Here is a 24,013-nt window from a genome sequence, read left to right as displayed (position 1 = left end):
AAATGATGCCTTTGGAGCATTTATTATTACCAAACTCAGCTTTGCTGAGCTGCAACTAAATTAACTATTTGAAAAATTCTAAAGATGGCATATGTGTATATATATATTTATAATATCTACACGTAATAGTCTTTATGTTCATGTAATATTGTGTCAAGACTCAATCGCTAGACTCTTTGTTTAGTCTGTACCTCACACTAAATGAGAATGGCCTTTTTCTTTGTCTGCAAACCCACACACACAGTGCAATGAAGCAATAGAGAAAATAATTGTGACACCACAGCCCCCCTTCTCATCCGAATGACAAATGTCTTTGAGAAGCAGGACCTTGCTTGATTAGATAAATCAAACGGTGATTTATGACAGTCAAGCTGTTTGCATTACAGGGACCAGAGCTGCAGACTGGCCACCCATCTTTATTTACAACTGTCAATGGGATTTTTAAAATCATGCAACCTACACAAGGCTTCTTTAAACATTTCTGATAATTCGACCTAAAATCTTGCTAATGTATCTGATGTTCCTCACAGTTTATTTTCAATATTCGATTTTTTCCATTTTATGTCTCAAAGCGCAATCTAAAATTTCATATTAACAAAAACGGCAGTAGCTCAGCTTCACTTCGAAAGCTCTGCAAAGCACTGTGCGCTTGTATATGACAAGCTATTTTATTTCAAAATTTCTTTCCCCTGCAAACGCCAATTACACAGGACTTGCTTGATAAAGGCGTCATAAATTTGCTATTCAATTTACTGGTCTTCAGTCCAGCCAGTCTGGCTGAGGTGACAGGGCAATAAATAAAGCAGGACCCTGGGACGCTCGGAGAACTTTAGTGATTTACAAGGACAAGAGGTTAAGGTTACGCATTAGTGTGACCTACAGTTCAGCAGATAACATTTGAATACCACACTCTAAATTCTCAGCCCACTTTCTCTGGGCTCTCGGAAAAAAAAATAAGGCATCTGAGTCCATCAGCTTTGCCATCGAGGCGTAAACCGACGGATGTCATATTTGGCAAATCCTACAAGGCTCTCTGAATTGATTAAGTCAGTAACAGAAATCATAGCTTTAGGGCTTCAATGAAATATGCAAATACTTTTAATTTATTTTAATCAAATATCTAGAAAGACAGAAATTGAATAAATGCTCATTTCCGAGCTGGAAACATGCAAATGCTAATGGTAAATATGCAGTTTATTTAATTCAGCGCATTATTTTAAATTTCATAAGGAGCTGATTTGAAAACAATATTTAATTTGCCTGCTAATTTGCAGCAGGTATGCAGAAAATGTTCTTAGCAATAATGACAGCTAATTTTCATATTTGCTTGTGTTTCGTGAATTATCCCTTTAGCCTAAAGCCAACTCACTGACATGCTTCCGTGCTACATCTAAACAGAGCACAAAGTAATCTGGAGTTGATCCAGATTAAGACATTTGCATGGAAAATGCAATTTGGATTATAATTAATCCACAGTGACACTAGATTAAAATGACAAAGTAAATGGGCTGTTTTGAGAGATGCTGCCTGTTAAGATGAATGCTGTTAATATCTCTACATATAATCTTTAATATGCAGGAGTCTGAATATCAAGTGTTTTATATTCAAACCCACATTAAGGATTTATTCCTTTGGCCCAAATACATTTATGTACATTAAACATATGGGTTCAACAGAGCAACCCTTTCCAGGGTTTCCAAACCAATTTTGACTGCTGCTAAACAACAGCCATTTGGGACGGATATTTTCCAACTTCATTTTAAATACCACAGCCTTGAAAAACAAAACAAAGCATCGCGATGCAAAAGTTACCATGCGTATATTCACATTAAGGTTTAAGAACGCTAAGATCTGCATCCCGACCGCAGCGTTAAATGACGCCGCATGTAATAGGTCATGTAAATGCATTGAGTACGAGCTGCCTCAGACAAGCCTGTCATGGCTATATGGATAAAAGATAAACGACTGGCTAAACTAATAGGCTCTGTCCTGTTTCAGCATTTCCTCTGCTCCATTGAACCCAACATTATGTAGCTAGGTATGGTGTATGAAAAGACGCCTAATGTAATATTCATTTCGACCATATATTTCCATCTCATACATAAAAAAGCACATATGAATTCTTATTTGGCAAATCAAATATAACAGAGCCTTAGGTAGTGATGCCAGATGCTAGCTCCAGGGGCTGTTTCCTGATCTCAACACAACGCTGTTTTGTAAGGATTGTTGCCCTTGCTAATGTGCTACCAGTCAAATCCGCAGTTCGAGGACAATGAGCTCTGATAGGTGCTGTGTTGCTTGAATTAAAAAAAAAGGTTACAAACCTATACACTTGAGCGCTACCTAATCCTGTGCTTATACAAAATGAATATGTCATCAGAGGAATCGCAAGAACAGCAAAGATTAATGAAAGGCGCTTAAAAATTACAAGCGCACAAACTGATTTGATTAAAAAAATAATCTCAGTGGTCACTGCGGAATATTCTTTGCCTTTATCCACATCTCTGCCATCAGATGGCTATGATTAAAATGGGTCAGCGGGAGGCTACTGATAGCATTCACATGCAACCCACACATGCAGCTGTTATTAGCAAGAAAAGCCCCATTGGAAGAGAACAGAAGAGCAAAACAGGTAGGAGCAGTGGCTAAGTGACACTGGAGAGAGGGTACCAGGGAAAAAAAAAGACCAAAACTAAAGGTCTTACTGGAGTCCTTCTCTGTTGTGTTGCCTTCTATGGCGTCCCTCTTGCTCGAGTCTTTGTCCTCGGCCGCGGCCAATGAGGAGGCTCGTGGGGTTTCCTCGCTGTCTTCACCTGGTTCTTCTACAATTGAACACAGGAAGGGCACTTGGTTACCCACTAGAGGTTAGGGCGACTGCTGTTGAATCATATGCTGTGTGTGTGTGTGTGTGTGTGTGTGTGTGTGTGTGTGCGCGTATATATACAAAATATACCACAAGACACTGGTGCAGGGCGGTCCATTTGGTTTCATTAAACCCGGGACACTCTGAAATAGGAATATTCTTCACACACCTCTCCAGATTGTTAGCACCGGGCAGATTACATGGAAATTTTTCTGTAGGCTCAAGCGCCTCCGCCACCCCCCCTTCGTGTTTAATAATTCTGTGTATCTTTGCAGCACTGCCAGTGGATTAATCTGTTTATGCTGTTAGGTGATAGGTCGAGGCCGTGCGCCTCTAATCCCTGAAAGGCCTACTGTTCCCTTTCATCCAGAGAGCATTTGTCTCTCACTGCGCTGATGTCACATTTTAATGAATTTTTAGCAGGCTGAGTAATGCCAGATAACCACTCCTGTCTTTCCCCCTCCACCCCATGCAGCTTCCATCACACGGCACACGACGGGGGAAGAAAGAAAGAGAGAGAGAGAGACAGAAAGCGAGAGCGAGGGGGAGAAATAAACATATTTCGGAAGACCCCGCGAGAAATGAAATAAATTAGGACAACATGAGGCAGGAAAATGGCGTTCAAAGTGCTGCGCTCATCCATTTTATAAAACCTTAATAACCATATAAATTGACCACGGGGAGGCAAAAAGGTCACCGGTATATTTGCATACAATCACTCAAGTCATTGTTTGGTAAGCAGAGGGGCCCCGACTCTGCAGATACATGATATAATTAACCCTTTAAAACTCCCCACACGGCGCTGGCACCGACGTTTTAAGTGCAATACATTAAGTGGAAATTATATACAGCATGAAATTTTCATGGCAGATGCTGGGAGTGATTGAAAGGAAAAATTGTGCTGCACTCTAGTCCTGATGTTTTATTAATAATATTCTGACAACAGGATGAAATATCTCCTGTCACTGCTGGCAGCCGGCTGCAAAAATTGCTATTTTGGCGCACATGCGGTGACGGTGTGCTCTAATACATCCTGCAACAAAGGCACTGTCTGTGTGTGTATGTGTGTGTGTGTGTGTGTGTGTGTGTGTGTGTGTATGCGTGTCTGTGTGTGTATGTAAGACAGTTGGGGGGTATCTTTAGATGTACATGCCGCATTTCTACAAAAATAAATGGCATAAATTGCACCGTTTGTAGGATAGAAAAGGCTGTGGTGTCTTTTCCATGCATAAACAGTTTTTTTATATTTAATTAACCTGGACCACAAAACCAGTCATATGTAGCACAGGTATATTTGTAGCAAAAGCCAACAATACATTGTAAAATTCAAAATTATACTTTTTTCTTTTATGCCAAAAATCATTAAGATATTAAGTAAAGCTATTTTGTAAATTTCCTAATGTAAAATTACTTCATTTGGACAACTTTAAAGGCAATTTTCTCAATATTTAGATTTTTTTGCACCCTTGGATTCCAGATTTTCAAATAGTTGTATCTATTCTAACAAACCATACATCGATGGAAACATTTATTCTTAATTTCAAAAAGTTAACCCTTATGACTTGTTTTGTGGTTCAGGGTCACATTATATATGCTCTTTTTTTAGAACATATTAATAAGGTAATCAAAAAATATGATTAAAAATATTGTCATAACTACTTAAATTTAACATACTGCTAAGCTACACTTTAAGTGTATACATTTCATTACATAAAGTATGGATATAACATTGTCTCTCGCTCTCTGTGCCTCACTTCCTTTCTTTTGCAGTGGAGGCAGGACTGGGGGTGAGTGTTGTGGGGGAAGGCGGTATTGTGGGGCAAAGGGGCTCTGGACGGAGCTTAAGCCAGTGTCAGGACAGAGGGCTAATCATAGAGAGAGAGAGAGAGAGAGAGAGAGAGAGTGCTCTGCCTCAGTAGGCAGATGGGGGTTAGGACCAGCTGGATGTCTGTGATCATGACCAGATTTCAGGTCGGTTAATAAAAGAGACACACAAACACACACACGCTCATACACAAACACCACAGCACAATGTCACACCCTAAGGGTACAGGGGCCAGGCTGTGGCACCTCCCCCTTCTCTCACCCCCTCTCCTCCTCCCTCCTCCCTCCTGCAGCACTCGTCCTCAGCGTGAGGCGCTCTCTTCAGTCGGCTAGATTTACTGACCCAGTCCCCCTAGCTGGGAAATGAAGTGTCAAAGTGCTAGTGAGCGTCTCTACCTCGAGGGGGCATCAAATTTTTAAGGCGATCGTGGAATGCATTAATAAAACATGGAGTGTCACGAAAAAGAAAAGGGCGAATTATGAAGGTAGAAACAGAAGAAATAAGGGAAGAAAAGGATGGGTCGCTATCATCTGGGTCTCATCAGACAGCGTTTTTTTCTCTTTCCTTCCACTGTCCTTCTCTCTCTCCCTCGTCTGTTAGCAGGGTGTTCTGCAGTTTTTCTGGTATGCATTTCAAGAGCGAGAGAAACTCCCAGACATGCTTTCCTATACATCATAGCGGTGTCTGCCCCGCGCCTGACCCTGGCAACAGTTTGAGTAATCTGAATGCTTTACAGAGGCAGTGTGTCAGCAGCATCGGAGGGGTGCGAGGGGGGCTCGCCAGACTTTCTGCCCATCAAACTTAATCGCAAACAGCAGAGCCATAGACAACTTTTACTGCCCCCGCCATCCCTTTCAAGCGAAACCCGCAAACACATCAACCACACATCTCCGACGGCTCTCTGTTCGCCAGTCTCCCGTGAGACCTGCTCTGATGTGGGATGATCGGCACGCTGGAGGGAGACCGGGGTCAAGAAGGCGTCACAATTAAAGCGACGCTGTGTTTTGGCCTCATCAAAATGCACCGGTTCCCCTTGCACAACTACTCTACCTACGAACTGAAAAAAAATGAATCCATGGAAATTTTTTCTTTCTTTTCATTAAAACGCTGGGCCTGTCCGGTGTAGAGAGAGCGTAATGACAGACGTAGAGGGCAGGCTGCTCCCTCTCTCTCCTCTTGGGGACCATAACACCTCAGTCCAGTCATTATCTGGCCAGTAAAAGAGACACCCACTGTACACAACCGTGGATACCCCCAAAAATGATCGTGCTCATTAAAATGTGTCCCCCACCTCCACCTCCACCTTATACTGACGGTTTATTTATGCTTCTCAACAAAGAACTTAGTGTAGCTATGCTGTCATAAATGGAAGCATACAATATTTAAAACTAATAACAACCAGACTGCATTTTTTGCAAACTACTGAAATAATTATTATATTAATAAAAACAGTTCTTCGCATGATTGTCACTTCTTATAATTTTACAGATCTCAGTGTCTGTGAAAAAAGCAATCTGGTTGTAATTATGATTTCTGGACTGTCTGGTCTTGTTGAGGTGTAAGGAACACTAATTTCCCAGCACACCACAGGTTGGCTCTGAGCTGCCCACGGTTTTCATGATGTCACATTCTTTTCCCCCATGGTTTTCATTTGAGCCGCTCCGTTTTAAAAGAATCTTTGAAACTTGAAACCCTGTACTACTTTGTTAAGGGCCAGTTGTAATACTTTCAGGATAATAAGCTTTACTGACTTGTTGATCCACGTCCTCCCCCCTACTGAAATCTTTTTTCTTGCTCCCTTCTTTTTCCAAATTTCAGTGTATTTAACAAGCATTTAGATCTTAACCAGATGCCGTTAATGTACCATGTCTAAAATACTAAACATCCACGCGGAGAGCAGGCCCGTTTCCCTTCACGGCGCTGCTGTTGCTGCTGCTGCTGGGAGATACAAGAAAGCTGCTCTGCACATTCACACAAAGTCAGCTGCTGCAGGGATCTGTGGAGACGTCCAAGTAAATTGCGTATTAACCTAAAGATTTTGTGATAATTTCACTGCAAGCAGCCCACTTTTATACAGTATTCTTAACTAAATACTTAATCAAATGAGTGTTTTTCTTTAAAAATATCTTTATTTCTAAACCCCCATTGCCGGTCAGTATCAATGGCTTTTCTCTACTTCCGCTCATGCATCAGCAATCAGAAAATGTCTTTTGTTGCTGTCAGTTTCTTTCATCCAAGAAAGTTTTTTCTATGCTACCAGCTCCTCTGTGATGTATGATGCACTCAAAACCATTAATCACCTCCATCAAATGAATAAACATGATGAAGATTAAAGCTTCTGCTTTTGCTGCACCAACACAAATTTCCCCCTTCATTTCTGCAGACTTCTGTTTCTGCACTCGCCCGCATAAGGGATATTAATGGTTCCAAATAACTAGCATTAAATCTTTTAAAGAATGCATCTTCAAAGGTTTCCACAGACAAACCCCAAACACCTGCACCGTGCACAAAAAGGCTTTTTGTGTCCGTGCCGTTCAGATCACCTGAGGCATCCGGAGAAAGGAGGCACCGCGGCCAGGCTTACTTTAGCATTTGAAAATAATATAAAAAGATTCCTCCTCGTTTCGTTCTCCCTCTTCGCTTCGTTCTCTCTCTCCTTTTTTATATTATTCTCCATCCAATATTTATTCAAGACATGATTATAAACATCTGCCCGGGTAGCCGTTTCATCTACACGGGAGCCAAAAGGGCTGGAAATTTCACACACGGCCGCCAACATGACCTCGGCTCAGACGGAGCATGGTGCTTTTTTTTTCCCTCCCGCGCACCGCACGGCTTCCTGTCTGTGACGTCTGAAAAGCACTGGGGGCCAGGGTTAATGGCCTTTCCAATCTCTGTGATAAGAATTCATTTTGTTCTATTACCAGCAGTTATCAGAGGAGGCTGCAGCATCACTTCAGCAGGAGGTTCAATCAATGAGAGAACCTAATGAAGTAACCAGCTCTAGATCTATTTTCTTGCTCAACTCTATCAGACAAATAAGACCTATCTGTCACCCCAGTGCAGGTCTGCTCTGGAAACCCAGAAAGCCTCAGCCAAACCCCCGACCGCATTGCGAGGAGACACAGACGACTGAAAAGGCGGTCTGGCGCACATGCAGATTTTTCAAATATACACAGAGAGCTGCATCATCCTTTGAAAAGAAAAGACAGAGGGAACAACGTGGACTGGAAAGTACCAAAACTGACTACAATAGCAAATTCCATAAGCAAGTTATTATGACCGATCAAAACAGAGGTCATTTATGGGTTACAGTGGCCGTGCTAACGTTTGGCAAATTCCTACAGGATAGAAACGAAGTTCTCCAAGGCCACATCTAATTAGACAAAGTCTCGGGCTAAAATTTCTGAATGGAAACGGGGCTGACAATAGCCGCGTGGCTCGATCTGCGGCGATGGCTAGGAGATGGCATCCATCGAGGGAAATGAATGAGTCCGTGCGCTCCCTTCCAACTCTATAAAAACATGCAAAAAATGTCCATTTCATTACTTGCTAAACAATGTCATATGGGCTGCACTGCCCCCTAATAGACCCTGACAAAGGAGTACCAGCAGACATATGCTTTAAATAAATAAGATTACCCTGATAGACAGAGGCCTCTGACAATGTTCCCTGTTCTCTCTCTTTCTCTCTCTCTCCCTATTTTCCCCCCTTCCAGTGCCTGTCGTTCTTGCCTCCATTTGTCTGATACAGAGAAAATCAGAAGTACAGCAGATGCCCTGCTTTCGGGGGCCCATAAATCTCTTTAATGGCCTTGAACCTGTAATGAAAGGACAGGAAGGCATTCAAACATGAAGTTTCTGCATTAGTTTGATTTTACGATGACCTAACACAATTAAAACGCCATAAACGTACTTTGTAATTAAGGGCACGCAGTATCTGCGTCAGAAAAGATAATAAAATTGCCTGTGGGCCTTTAGGAAGTGTCAATGGCACTTTCACAACATACTAATTGTGGCTTATTGATTGAATCTGAACAAAGTTGTTTTAAAAAAAGAGGAACGATGGGCGAATTATGCCGGGCCTGGGCGCTCCGTGTACGATTTGAGTCAAAAGAGCGCGATCAATATTTAAATGACTTTCTGCATTGATTTAAAATTAACTTTCAATTAAGACATCTGTTGGACTTTTAACTACAACACTTAGCCATTGAGGAGGAAATAAGGGAACATTTATTGATACTCTTAAACAGCAGTGGCCATTCTGCCATCGATTCGGTCATTTGCGCTGGCATTGGTATGCAGGAGGTTCTAACTCTTTCCTCCCAGGCTCCACACTAACAGCCCCTGGCCCTGGCCTTAGCGGAGGACTTAAATAAATATATAAAGCCCAGACCCATCTCACCGGACAGACAGAGGGAGATTAACCTTTATCCGGAGCTAAGTCAAAGGCATGTTATCTGCGGAACTGTTTGGCGCTGTAATTACATGGGCTCCATGTTTGTAGCCGATCGAATGGAACTCCTCGTGCTGCGTCGGCAGTCCGGAGGGGGAGAGACTTTCTGGCCGGCCTAATCAGGTAACAGACACCTTTTGTTTTGGGAGCTCATTGATGGATGAAATCTTTATCTGTAATATTGATCAGCCAGGACTCTAAACTGTCTATCTTGGCTACTGGAAGCTCTAACAAGATTGCCAACTGGAGTATATCAGTTAACATTTAATCAATGACAGTTTAAGACACAGATGCTTTAAAAAGGCAGTGTGTTTTCCTCCTGCTCTGAACGATTAGGGGAGGGATTGCTCAGAATTTATCATCCACCATCCAAGACGAAGCCCTGCGTCCTTGAATGTTGGAATGTCAAAAAGGTAAAGGATGTATGAATAATGAAAAAGAAACAAAACGTTCAAAACGATACCTTCATCCATTTCTATTACGCAAACGCGCGCTTACGCCGACCGCCCGACTCCGTCGCCATACATCAAACGATGAGGTGGCTAACCACAACCCGTACCCTGTCTCCGAAAAAAATACATGTATGCGTCATCTTAGCAAATGTATAATTTTTGCCACCCTAGCAAAATATAGCAATGTTAGGTGCAATGAGGTGTCAGCAAGCCGAGCATGCAATCTATTAGAATTCCTGTTTGGCTTGTCTGCTGTTTGTGCAGTTCACCCCCCAGTCCCTCCTTTCCCGATTCTTTCATTTTCCTTCTCCTACAGATTCCGGCCCAATTAGGGTCTGAGCTCGTCACAATGGCTACGCTGTCGCTCAAGCTCGGACTTCACCGCCCCTGGCCTGTGCGATCATTAGCTATTCATTTTCTTGCCTTAGCTGTCCCTTGAAGGAAAATCTGAGTGGGTTAATTATGTAAAACATCAGTGTCATCTCCTGTCTTCTTTAATACCTAGCTCTGCTTTGAAAAGTACAAGCAAGCATATATAGTGCAATGCACAGAGTACCATTTTAATAATCCCTGTCACCAAAACAGCAAAAAGCAGTCATGGTTACTTGATTTGCATGTGATAAGGTGCTTTTGAGTGACTAAAAGAGGGATGTCCTTCCTGCGCCTCAGATCAAAGGCACTTCAGTGTGAATGTGGCACCAGAGATCTTTGCTTCCCTCCATGTCGAGTCAGGAAACACAATCGTCAGGCACATATTATGACAGCAGCAATTACACAGAGGTGCATGACACTATTATTGCCATTTGCCGGAGAGTGATTATGCTAATGGAGAGATGTATAGCAGGTGGCACGCATGCTGGCAGCTGCCAGCCAGAAAGGCACACACACACGCACACACACACACACACACACACACACACACACACACACACACACACACGTGGAGCCCTCCCCTTACACACGCTCTCGCTGCCGCCCGTCTTTCTAACAGTATGAACAATGCCTTACAACCAGCCGGTCCCAAGATATGTAATTAGGCCTCACTTTGATTTAACACTTCCTTATCACATCAAAGGCACAGGAATTAATACTGAAGGAGAGGGAGAACGAAGGAAATTATGGAAGGCTGTTTCCACCTCAGAGAGAAAGAAAACCGGTACAGGTAATTGTGAGATATAAGAAATAAGAACTAATATTCTGAGATTTATTAAATATATTTTGCAATTCTAAGACACAAACTCACAATCATGAGTAAAAAGCCACAATTGTGAATATAGTAAATTATACACAATTATGAAGAAGCAGTCAAGACCACAGTCTTAACAGGAAGTAGACGAGTGGCCTTGAATTTGTACAAAAACATGTATACAGCACAGTTAGGTTTTTACAATACAGCTGCGCTGTATATACAATTTTCCGATATGAAAGTACACATAGGCCTTAAAGTGTGTGTTTAACAAGCTTCAGCATAACAGGGTGCTGTGGCTCTAGTAGCCCTGTGTGTTTTTAATTCCTTCGGCCGGGTTATTGAAACGGAATCCCCCCGCTCTGCCGGCACACTCTGGCAAAGGGGGAAGCCCTCTCCTCATCCCTGCATGGATCCTGCCTCTACATGAAAGCCCCGGAGATCCCCGCCAACAAAAATCAATGTATAGATGTTCAGAGCAGTTTTCAAGGTTTTGTAAGACAAATCTTCGGAGCATGAGCTGGTTTAGTGCTATCGAGCCGAGTTTCGATCAGCCTGCCCCGGTGAATAATACGAGAGGGTCTTGCTCACTTTACCAGCCTGTGAAATGAAGACAGGGTGCCAGCCGGCCAGCCACTTCCCTTAAAGGAATGTAACCTGAGTAACTCCCCCTCCACAAATAACCTCCCTTAATCTAATGTCAGATACCGCCTCCAAACGCCGATCCCAGATCAGGCTGCGGCGAGGCATGGGAGTTATCGCTTGCTCCGGGCTGCATCCTCACAGAGCCCTTTGTATCTAGTGCACATTCTTCCTCTAATTAGAAGAGATGGGTGATTATACCTTTAAAAGGAGGCTACTGTTTGCAATTGTCATTTGAGGCAGGAAGTCGGTCGTCACATGGCTTGCTTGACGAGCAAATAAATTCGATTAATAATGAGCACCCATATAACATTTTATAACCTGGGGTAAAAGAAAAAAAAAACTGGTTTAAGCAAAATTACACTGACAAACAGTAATTAAAATAATACAACATGACATACTTCATAAGGGCCTCTCTCTTAGCGGATTTGTTGACATAGCTACAGGGAAGAGAGCTTTGCGTATGTTCATATTTTCTCTCATGTTAAGCAATTAGCCATTGTTGTTGAGAAAATTAAACATCGACTTCTATCAGTGTGTCTCAATGTTTTGGACCCGCAAGGACTATATAGTGTGCGGTAACCTAGTATTATAACTCTATTCCAGCCAGTCAAGTCTAATGGTTTTGGGAAGTTTCTTTGATTACAAAGCACTTTTCATTGATAATCACATATAAATGAAAAGAGTTGCATGTGCATGCATGTGTGGTGTTAGGGTAAAGAACGGCATCGCTAGCCGACAGGTTTCAATTTCACATCCTCGATTATCTCACCCCCAATTCCATGCATGCCTAAATCTAAAAAATCTCATTCAGTGACTCCATACAAACTCTGTTTCCCTCCAAACGCCTCTACACACACACACACACACACACACACATACACACGCTTCCCAAGGAGCGCCATCTCTCCAAGCTTAAATAGCAGAAAATTGCTCTGCTTTTCCGTGGTCTACCTCCTCATTCCTATCAGCCCAAGTGGGAACAAAAGGCTCGAATTCACTGGCGTGTGAGACCTGCTGATGGGCCGGGAGATGGGTTGCAGTTTGGTGCCGTTGATGCCCTGCTGACGGACAAGCCGGATGATGGAAGACGGGGATTTGCGAGCCTAACAGGTCGCCATTTTGTCCGCAACGCACCACACTCGCACCCGCCGAGGCTATTAGCCTCAAAATAACATGTGAGGCAGGAAACAATGCTTGATTTCATTATGGAAAACAGAACAATGGCTATAAATGTCTTACGCTGGTGGAATATATCTAGGTTTAAGCCCAGGCCAAAGACAAGACCGCTAATATAAGAGGAACTGCTCCGGTGACAGCAAAAGAGCCTTGTGTAAATTTACAGTGATGGCAGAGAAAGAACAGGCCTCTCTTAGCCTCTTTTTCTTCCAATCTCCCTCCCATTTTTTGCAGGAAAGTTATTATAGGATGATAAAAGCAACAACAATGTTGTGACATGAAACCGTTAGCATTAGGGTGGAAGAATGGAAGATGAAAGAATGTTCTTGGGAATAGATGATTGCTCACAAGGCCCTGATTTCAGCCTTTAATCTCATAGCACACTCAAATTTCCCTCTGTACGCTGCTGGTTTTGGCAGCACAGAGAGAGGGGGGCAAATAAGTAAGGCTGGAGAGAAATTAGAGGTGTATTATATACTATAGTAATGGTATACATTCGGCTGCAATACACACTAGGTGGTGGTATACACCCGGCTGTAAAGTATATACAGTTGCAATGTACTTTGATCTTCGTCACAAGGTCTGCTGTAGCACATATACATCATGCATTATACACTACGATTTTTTTTATTATTATTTATTTGGCAGAATTGGCTGATGTATGCTGATTATGCATATTTCCATTTTTTAATTAATTTAAAATATTTCAAAATATTTTTCATACTATAGACTGCTGTTCAGAAGTCTGGGATCTGTAAGACTAGTCATGTTTTTTAAAGAAGTCTCTTATGCTCATCAAGGCTGCATTTATTTGAAATACAGAAAAAATCTGTGATACTGCAAAATGTTATTACAATTCAAAATAATGGCTTTTATTTTAATATACTTTAAAATATAATTTATTCCTGTGATGCAAAGCTGAATTTTCATCAGCTGTTACTCCAGTCTTAAAGGTCACATGATCCTTCAGAAATTATTTTAATATCCTGATTTATCATTGGAATTATCGATGTTGGAAACAGTTGTGCTGCCAAATATTTTTTGGAACCTGTGATTCTTTTTTCAGAATTCTTTGATGAATAACAAGTTAAAAAGAACAGCATTTATTCAAAATATATCAATGTAAATCTATGCTATGACTTTATTAATTTAACACATCCTTGGTGAATAAAAGTATTAAAAAAAAAAGAATAGAAAATGTACTGACCCCAAACTTTTAAACAGTAGTGTATATTGTGAGAAAACCTTTCCATTTTAAATAAATGCTGTTCTTTTTAACCTTTTATTGATCAAAGAATCCTGAAAAAAATCAAAAAGCAGCACAACTGTTTCCAACAATAATAATAAATTAGCGTATTAGAATGATAATTGAAGGATCATGTGACACTAAAGATATATATATATATATATATATATATATATATATAAAATATTATCAAATGAACACGCATAAAAATGATAAGCATAAAAAACTTCTTTAGAAAAAACATTAAAAATCTTACTGATCCCAAACTTTTGAGCGGCAGTGTACATTGTATTGCCTAAATATACTTTCAACTATTCAACTATTTAAAACTATTTAATTAATTATATTTACACAGAATAGTAATGAATTTTATGAAATTCATCAGTTATCGCCATGGCATTTCTATAACTTCTAGAATTCTATAATATTTAACAATGTTTACATATTGATATATTTGTCTCGTGACATAGCTGGCATACCCAGCCCATTTTCATCTTTCTCTAATGGAAAATGGTAAAGTGGAGAGTTCTCGGTGTGTGCTTTGTAAACAATGCACTCCATTTTTATAAATTGGGTCCCTTTTATTAAGCATGAATTCCTCCGATGCCCGTGTTATTCATAACATGGCCTGGGCTGATGAAGATTGGCCTGTTAAGAACCTCCAGAAGCAATTAAAGTGACAAGGAGGCAAGGCCCTGATGTGTACATTTACTATGACGAGCGCTCTCCAAAGTGAATGCCCTTATTAAGAGCCACTGTTCACCTCTACAGCCTGCCACGATGAGACAGAGAGAGAGGGAGAGAGAGAGGGAGAGAAGAACAACATGTCAGAGGCAAACGCCTGGAGAAATACCTATTCCTGGAGTGAGGGCGATTTGGTAATGAACCTTTCAATTCACTCCTGGGGTAATACATTCTGACTAGTGCATTAATTACTCGATAACATCCCATCAAAATGCAAATGCAGCACTTGACCCACAAGAGTGTCTCATTGGCTCTGCACTCGCTGGAGTTTCTGCACAAATCGTCTGTTTTCCTTTATCAAACAGAGCGGCGGTGTCGTACCGGGGAGGGCAGGGTTGCTCGCTTCCAGCCATGTGTGTGTTCGGTCACACGGGCCTGACGACCCCCCCCCCGGTCCCCTCACAGTCAGACAGGACCGTGGCCGCATGCTGACACTCTTAATTGCCGCACTTGAAGACAGTGTGCCGCTCAGATGGAATATTTCCCCTCTGCCTGGCCATGATCTGACAAGCTTGAGACAACGCCTTAATGGCTTTTCCAGGAGGGTGGGGCGAGAGGAGAGGAGGAAGAAAGAAACATGGAGAAATGAGGAAGATGGTCAGAATCTTGATTCCAATTGATTCCAAAAATAGTGATTCCAAAAACAGACCAAAATATGGAAATATGTCATAGAAAATCAGATCCAACTCTTTGCTTTATTATAATTACTTGTTATAGCTAACCAAAAGTAGCCTTCTTTAACCATTTTGTGCTATTCGATGGTCGCAGGCTAAGCTAACCGAAGACTGACAAAATACATGAAGAATAATAAAAGTTTAATTTGACCATTTCTAGCTTTTGTAATATAATGTGATATGCAATTATACAAACATAACTTTATTGTATGATTAAGAATACATATGTGAACCTAGTCCACAAAACTAATCATAAGGGTCCATTTTTAAATTGAGATTTACACATCACCTAAAAACTGAATAAATAAACTTTCCTGTACTTTGGACAGTATGGTTTGTTAGGATAAGACAATATTTGGCTGAGATTTGATAATCTGAGGGTGCAAAAAAAAAAAAAAAAAAAATGTAAATATTGAGAATATTGCCTTTAAAGTTGTCCAAATGAAGTTAGCAATATATATTACTAATCAAAAATTAAGTTTTGACATATTTACATACATTTACATAACATCTTCATGGAACATGATCTTTACTTAATATCCTAATGATTTTTGGCATTTAAAATTGTTTTAAAATTTTTGACCCATACATTGCATTCTTGGCTATCGCTACAAATATACCTGTGTTACTTAAGACCGTTTATTTTATTTTACATAATATCTTCATGGAACATGATCTTTACTTAATATCCTAATAATTTTTTTGATTTAAAAATTGTTTTGATAATTTTGACCCATACATTGCATTCTTGGCTATTGCTACAAATATACCTGTGTTACTTAAGATTTTATTTTATTTTATTTTATTTTATTTTACTTTAAAAGATAGAATGAAGCAAATACCACCTGAAACAAATCATAGTTCAGGGCTGTAATGTCATTGCTTTTTATTGGCTTTTTAATTTTTATTTTAACATTAAAAATTTTTATTCGCTTTTTTAAACAATGTAAAATATTTAATACAATTTTAAAAATAAATGAAAGTTATTAAATACCGTGCCGTTCAATAACGTGCCATGCAAACAATAGGAAATAGCTTAATACAAGATAGTAAACCGCAGTCGCTGAGTGATTTCATGTGGTCTTTCGGGCAGTTTGCTTCTCGAACATGGCCAGGGGGTCCGAGAGATGTCTTTCTATCAACAGGGCTGGATTACGAGCTTCAGCTGTTAGATGATCCTTTCACACAGGAATGTCAGACAGTCTCACGCCACATCAATCCGCCCATTTTTCTCATCCCTCCATCCCTCCTTTCTCGTCCTGATCACCTGACTCCTTGTTCATTCAAAATTATAACTAATTAAGTCATAAGCGAAGAGTTTCTGGGAATAATGGTGAGATTCTAAGAGCTGTGAGCAGTGGCGGTGAAGAGAAAGCCCTGATGAAGTGACTGTATTGTGAGGATCTCTAAAGCAGGTCATGGGAAAGCGAGCTGACAGAGGCATGAGGTGTATTATAGCGGAGAGAATCAGTGTGTATGGTATGTGGCGTTATCAGAAATACAAGCATGTGACAATGAGAAAGAGAGAAAGAGATGAAAATGACCTTCTGTGGCACGAATCCTTCATGCATACTGAAGGTTTGGAGGTGTCTGCGCTGTCCTACTTCGCCGCATATACTGGGATCTGGATCTTATTATCAGTTTGTTCCTTTTTGGACCACAGTCGCCCCTGAATGATGAATTATTCAGACCGAGTTAATTGGTTTGTGAGAGGGTGTCCACAGAAGAAGATATTCCTAATGAAAGAAAAATGCCCACATTTTTCTGCCGTTTTAACCCCTACGCTTAGACACAAAGAAGACGGTCGAGCCCTGGAGGGGATGCTTGTTTCAGGTATCCTTCGTTGTAATTGTGAGGGCTGAAGAGCTATAAATGAGCTCGAAATCATCAGGGTTTTTTGGCCCATGTATTATGCAAATGCCACAGAAGCACTCCAGCAAACCTAGACACAGTCAATGAACAATCAACAGGCCTTCGCTTCAATGACGGTGCTTAACGCTAGCTATTGTCGCTTCTGCGAGTCTCCTAAGAGTGCGTTCGGCATTAAATTCCCATCAGAAATAATAGCCGCTCCTCCTATTTAAAAGTAAACTCCACCGTCGATACGTTCGCTGACAGGTGCGTGCGTAAAGTTTATGCACCGTAAAACATAATGGGGAACACACTCGCTCATACACACCTGCCCTGGATGCCCCCCTTCACACAAACAAATTAAATGAAAATCCGGCATGACCGCCGAGTGGAGCACTCTACTTAAGCAAGCCCACTGTCTTCTGATTAAGGAAAAAAGCCTTTGCCCTAGAGAGCGAAATTTCATAAAATACTAGTGCCTGTGCTTGATGAATCATGTCTCTTTAATGCAGTGCAGTATGATGGAAGAGAGAGATACAGGCGAGGAATCATCAACCGCTGCTCCGGCTCCCTCTGATAACACCCCATCTGCAGATTGCCTTGATCAGATTCGCGTTTTATTTAAAACAGGACCAATCCCGAGGCCCGACTCCTTTTAATTTGCATATATTAACAGGGTTCAAATGCAGCAATAGCTAGGAGCACTTCCCAGTCAACTTCCCAATCTGCCTGCATAATGGCAGCCTATTAAATAGAGTTACTCATCAGTGCAGGAAGCAGACATGGGGAAAAAAAGATGGGGAAAAGCAGGCTAATGTGAGCGTTTGCATTTATGCAATTGGATTGAAACGGACGTGTTTGAATATTCCTGTTGTGTTGCTCTGAACGTATTAAGAAATAATATTTGCCTATTTAACATCCCAGTTATGTTTCATAATAAAATGTTTCTCCACCTTTGAAGGAAGAAACAAAAAACATATTAACCATGGCCTAACTCCATGTGTCACATTACAGGAGTTAAATGCATTGCGAATGGCGTTTCAAGTTATCCTCAAGTCATTTCCTTGCTCCAGAGGGGACGCTGTCTAACACGCGGTGGTCAGTCGCTGTAAGAGAACATGATGACAGCATTAAGTCTAAATTCCCAGCTGCATTATCACTGGCCCTGGCCAACGCTGGCTAAATCTGCAAAGCTTCCTACGGTTAGCCACGATTAGGCACTGCTATGGATAATCAATACCGGCTATCAATTCCATACTTTGTTGTGATGGATGAGGTGGATGGGGAAAAGGAAAAGGGGAAACAAGGAAAGCAGTCTCTATCAGAGAACAAGACAGGGAGCAGAGAGAGAAGATGATAAACAGACCCAAGCATCTACACTGAACCCAAGAGACTTAAAATGAGTGTAAGTATATATATGCACATTAGATAATGCATTAGGTACCATGACCTAAAAATGAACAAGATAATTTACTGCATTTATTCATCTAGGTTTGTTTAAAAATAAAACATGTTCCGAGTTAATAAATGTTTGCTTATTATAGTATTTTAATTATTTTTACATTAATTTGTAATTTCAGAAAATAACATTAAGCAAAAATAATCACTGTAGTCATTTCGTTCACATGTTCATTGTTATATACACCGCTGCTCAAAAGTTTGGGATTTTTAATGGTTTTTAAAGATGTTTCTTATGCTCATCAGGGCTGCATTTATTTGATCAAAAATGCAGGAAAAATTTTAATATTGTGAAATATTATTTTAATTTAAAATAACTCTTTTCTATGTGAATATATTTTAAAATGTAATTTATTCCTGTGATACAATGCTGAATTTTCAGCATCATTACTTCAGTCTTCAGTGTCAAATGATTCTTCAGAAATCATTCTAATATGCTGATTTATTATCAATGTTGAAAACAGGTTTTTTGGAACTTGTTATACTTTTTTCAGAATTCTTTGATCAATAAAAGGTTAAAAAGAACAGCATTTATTCAAAATACAAAGGTTTTATAACAATATACAATACCGTTCAAAAGTTTGGGGTCAGTACATTTTTATTCTTTCTTTTTTTTGACAGAAATTAATACTTTTATTCACCTAGGATGAGTTAAATTAATAAAAAGTGATAGCATAGATCTTGAACTAGAAGCTAAAGTTCGATAACAAACTTTAAATGTTGGCTTGGAGAGCCAACCCGGGCTGCCTTGGGGCAAAAGAGCCAGAGCACTTGTGTGTCCGGCGTTCTCGAGCTGCTCCGCTGCGAAAATGCGCCCTTGATATTTCACATTCTAATAAAAAAAGCAGACTAGGCTATGACAACAGGTCATGTTGGCTAGCTGGATGTGAAATAATTATTTGTATTGTATTGTATTATATGTGTACGCGCTGAAGGATGCGAGCTTTCTCTTTTACATAAAACAGCTTGCAATCAGCTGAATTCAGCTCTTGATGTGTCCTAATGGGTTTAGTAAATTAAATCGCTGGAATAATTTAATTTTAAAGGTGGTGTTTCTTTGTATTTTCCACCGATTTCAAAGCGAAAGTAGGTAAAAGGTCACTTCCCGCCCGTTCAGTGGAGTGGAATTGCTCCTTTAGAGGGGGCATTTTTTCTCAGCCCATGTTAGTCTATGGGAAATTTTTCATATTCAAAAATAAATAATAAATAAACTAAGTCTGATCAGTCCAAATAGATATAGCAACAATCTCGTGGTCAGGGCCCAGGTGTCTGCCAAGTTTGGGGCTTGTGGCATTAAAGTCCTAGGAGGAGATGCGTTTGGAAAATTTAGGATCAGAAGAATAATAACATATAATAATAATAAGTTTAAATAGCATAACAGTATGTTGGCTCTCCAAGCCAACATAATAAATGCTGTTCTTTTTAACTTGTTATTCATCAAAGAATCCTGGAAAAAAAAATGTTGTTTCCAACATTGATAATTCTAATAATAAATCAGCATATTAAAATGATTTCTGAAAGATCATGTGACACTTAAGACAGCTGATGAAAATTCAGCTTTGCGTCACAGGAATAAATGATATTTTACAGTATATTAAAATAAAACCCATTATTTTACATTGTAATCACATTTTGCAATATTACAGTTTTATTCTGTATTTTTTATCAAATAAATGCAGTCTTGATGAGCATAAGAGACTTCTTTAAAAACATTACAAGTCTTACTGATCCCACTGATGTACTTTGAGCGACAGTGTTGTCAGTAAGATTTATTTTTTTCTAATGCAACAAAAAGTTTGTATTTAAAATAAACGTCTTATCAATTAAAGAATCCTGACAAAAATGCATCACTGTTTCTACAAAGATATTAAGCTGCGCAACAGTTTGTAATATTGATTAAAAATAATAATATTGATCTGAAGAATCACGTGACACTAAAGACCGTCAAAAAAATTACATTTGAAAAAAATCTCACATAGGAAAGCTGTTATTTTAAATTTTAAAAATATTTCAAAATATTAGTTTTTACTGTTTTATTAAATGCAAGCTTGGTGAGACAAAACTTCCCCAATGTACAAAATGAATGCATGTTTTTACACACATCCCACACATAATTTTATCTGGAATGAATGAGAGAAAGGATGCAAGGTCAGAGAGACAGCGAGAAATGGAGGGGGAGGAGAAAGAGAGAGAGGGAGAAAGAGAGAGGGCTGATGGTTGGAGGGGTGATGGTTGGAGTCAGGACTAATTACTTGCAGGCAAGATGCAGTGGGGAGGACGGGGTCACTAACTTTACCCTGACACCTGGACGCCTCAGTCATCAATGGCCTGCCATCTAATCAGAAGTGAAGGGATTCAGGGCCCAGCGCTCCTTTGGAGATGATAGCTAATGACAAGGGTGTTGGACGCGCAGCCACACACGTCACACTATTGCAGTCTCATCAAAAGTGTAACCCAGTGGAAGTATCTGCGTGTGAGAGATCCGTCCGTATTATCACACATTAATAATAACACTAGTCTGCTGTTGTACTGCTTGAGGCAATTAGTTAATTGCTACTTTATCAGAGCTCTATGCTGCCTGTCTTTGTGACGTCCTCCAAGCTTTGACAATGCCTTGTTTCCCTTAATGCCCTGTGACAGAGAGCATTGTACTATCTCCTATGGTTAGTGTCAGTGGAGTCACCACACAATGAGGAAGCCGCCGAGCAATTTTCCTCTCCCTGTTTGAATTAAGACCAGATCAAGTCTCTGTAGGCTGTCAGCTAACACCTTTAGCGGTCATGTGTACTGTACATTTACTAAAACACGGCCCCTTTAGTCGGCCGCTCGCTATGCGGGCCTTATTAGCATTGTTTGGCATGAACAAAAGAGGGCCTACTTTTTCAAGCGAATGGAAATCGAAACTGTCACGCTTTTCTAAAGGTATCGCATTCCTGGATGTTTACTACCTAGCGAAATAAATAAAGGTCTTATGGTGTGAAACACCATAAGCACATTAGCATGCAAAGAACACATCCCTCGTACTGGTTTAAAGTCAGGTATGTTAATGCGAATAATCATTGCAATTTCTGCTAATTTTAACTGTCAGTGGCCACAACAGCCTGTGAAAACATCAGGTAACAATTTAGCTTTTGTATCACTCCTTTCGGAAAGGAGGATCTCGTCGAAAGAAAAACAACCAGGGACGCTGGTTCTAAAACATGTCTTTTCAAAAGCACTAACTGGCTATTTTCGAAAATAATTTTGGACTTTCTGCACGCAGAAACCGCAGAATAATTATGATAGCATTGGACGGAATTATTCAGAAATGACTCAATCTTGAATGCCTGCCATCTGAAAAATGGTTTTGAGCTTTTCTGGTAAAATCACTGCTCTTTGCAAAAATAATAAAACACATACGCATAACTGACTTATTATGACATGAAAAAAAAAAAGCATCGAGCATTGTCTCCATTTAATGATACAGCAATATAAACTCGGGGTCGGGCTATGGATCTCCTGAGACGATTTATGTCCATCAACAAAAAGCCTCTCTTGGTGAAGATCGTGTTTCACGAGGGATGGCCTATTTTCTGTGAAAAAGCGTTCCTTTGCAATCATCGCGATGGGAATGCTTACTGATTTTTACACCAAAATCGGGGTCATTTTTACGAACACAGTTTTTTTTCCTAAACTTTCCTCAGGTACGATAGCAGGAGAGTGAAAAAACACTGCAGGCTTGTGTTCCTGCAGCCTGGCCCGTCTCTGTCTAATCACAGTGGAATGTGGCCGCCTCTGCGCCTCCTGCTTTGTGTAAGGAATCAAAGGGAAAATGGATGGCCTTGCATTAGTACATCACCCATGGCTAACAGAATGATGAGACCGATTTGGCTGTATGTCATATCTTTCACTTCACTGCTTTCCCATTTCAGTTTATGTAATGGCTACAAATTATGGCCACAAACCCTGGAAACACTGTCTAGGGATGCGATCTCGAAAAGTAACTGTTATAATTGCTTGTGTGCTCTCAAAGTAGGAAAGAAAAAAACAACCTAAACCGTTAAAATATCTTGTCATGGCGCTGAAATGCAGGCGGATGAGAATGCGACCACAGGGAAAACAAAGAGCGGCTTTGAGGTTCGCATTCAGAGTGTAACCGAACAAAGCACGCAGTCCTCTTCATATACATGCTTGCGTCAGGCTAAAACAAAACGAGTCTTTCTTTCTCTCTCTTTTTTTACGCCAATCTATACCAGAAAGACACAGAGAGCATGTCCATTAGTGCATGTTGTTGGCCTACAGCTGCCATGAAAATGGTTCTCACTGCATTGGTGGTAATTTGGCCCTGGTTGCAAACCTCCTGAAGCATTATCACTCAGAAGAAACAAAAGAGTGGGACATGCGGGGCTCTCTCAGCTCCCATCCGGCAGCAGCATTTAAAGACGTGTTCATCTCCAAAGTCAGCTAGGCCTTTTGTTTAAGCCCCTGCCAGACAAAGGTCTCCTCTTCTTGCCTAGTTTTAATACACATGGAAGGGGGGGGGGGGGTAAGTGTGGCGGGGGAGACTCTCAGAAATAATTACCTCCATAAGATCCCATCTCCTCTCCGAGAGCCACGACAAAATGGAGAAGCAACCCAAGGATGCAAAAAAGCCCTTTATGCATCAACAAGCCCATCAGGCGTTTTACAGGCCAAGCTACAAGGCAGAGAAATAGGTCCCACTCCACGCGCACGCAATTATAGTGCTTTCTTCTTTTGTCTTTTTAAGGACTAAAATGCAAGCGAACACACACACACACACACACACACACACACACACACACACACACACACACACACACACACACACACACACACACACGTACACATGCACACATACAAAGACGTTGCTGCTGTTATTTCACCTTTTTATCACAAATATGAACGTGTTAAATATTTATATAAAAATATCACGCAATAGTGAGATCAAATATTCATACAAACAGCCTTATTTAAGCAATTGATTTGGCGTTATGAAAAAATTCCGAGCTCCACAACGGAAATAATCTATGTAAATATAATTTAGAAGCTAATAAACAAAACCCTGTTGCGTTTTGCACACTCTTACGTATCGCACATCTGCGTAAAATATGAGTTTGCAGGGGCCACATATACGCCGCGGCTGTGATTTACAAATGAGGGGCGCCACTTCAAAAACATGCTTAACCACACAACCCCACTGGCTTTCCAAATTCTCAGCTTCATGATGTTTACCTTGTGTAAATGATGAGCCTTCTGGGTCCCGAGCGCAGGGAATTACAGTCGCCCTGGGAGACTTGGCAGTCTGATTCTCAGGGAGGATGGGCTCATATAGTCTCTTTAGGAGGGTATATTACTGGGATCTGCCATACTTGGTCTCTTTTGGCTAATTTAGCACGTTGGGCCCGTAGAGGTCGGATTCATTATCACGCACCGCAGCG

At 40.6% G+C, this 24,013-nt stretch overlaps 1 protein-coding gene across 1 annotated transcript in view; it reads right to left on the bottom strand.

Moving 5' to 3' along the window:
* Positions 1-24,013, bottom strand: part of zfhx4 (zinc finger homeobox 4) — a 58,102-nt gene that overhangs the window by 12,842 nt on the left and 21,247 nt on the right. Inside the window, exon 4 of the mRNA XM_073830817.1 lies at positions 2,706-2,822. Coding sequence (XP_073686918.1) covers positions 2,706-2,822 — 117 coding nt within the window. The remainder of the gene's footprint in view (positions 1-2,705; positions 2,823-24,013) is intronic.

The sequence above is a fragment of the Garra rufa genome, chromosome 24, assembly GCF_049309525.1.
Source record: "Garra rufa chromosome 24, GarRuf1.0, whole genome shotgun sequence".
Classification (NCBI taxonomy): Eukaryota; Metazoa; Chordata; class Actinopteri; order Cypriniformes; family Cyprinidae; genus Garra; species Garra rufa.
Note: the sequence above shows the minus strand (reverse complement) of the source record. Positions and strands in the feature narration are given on the sequence as shown.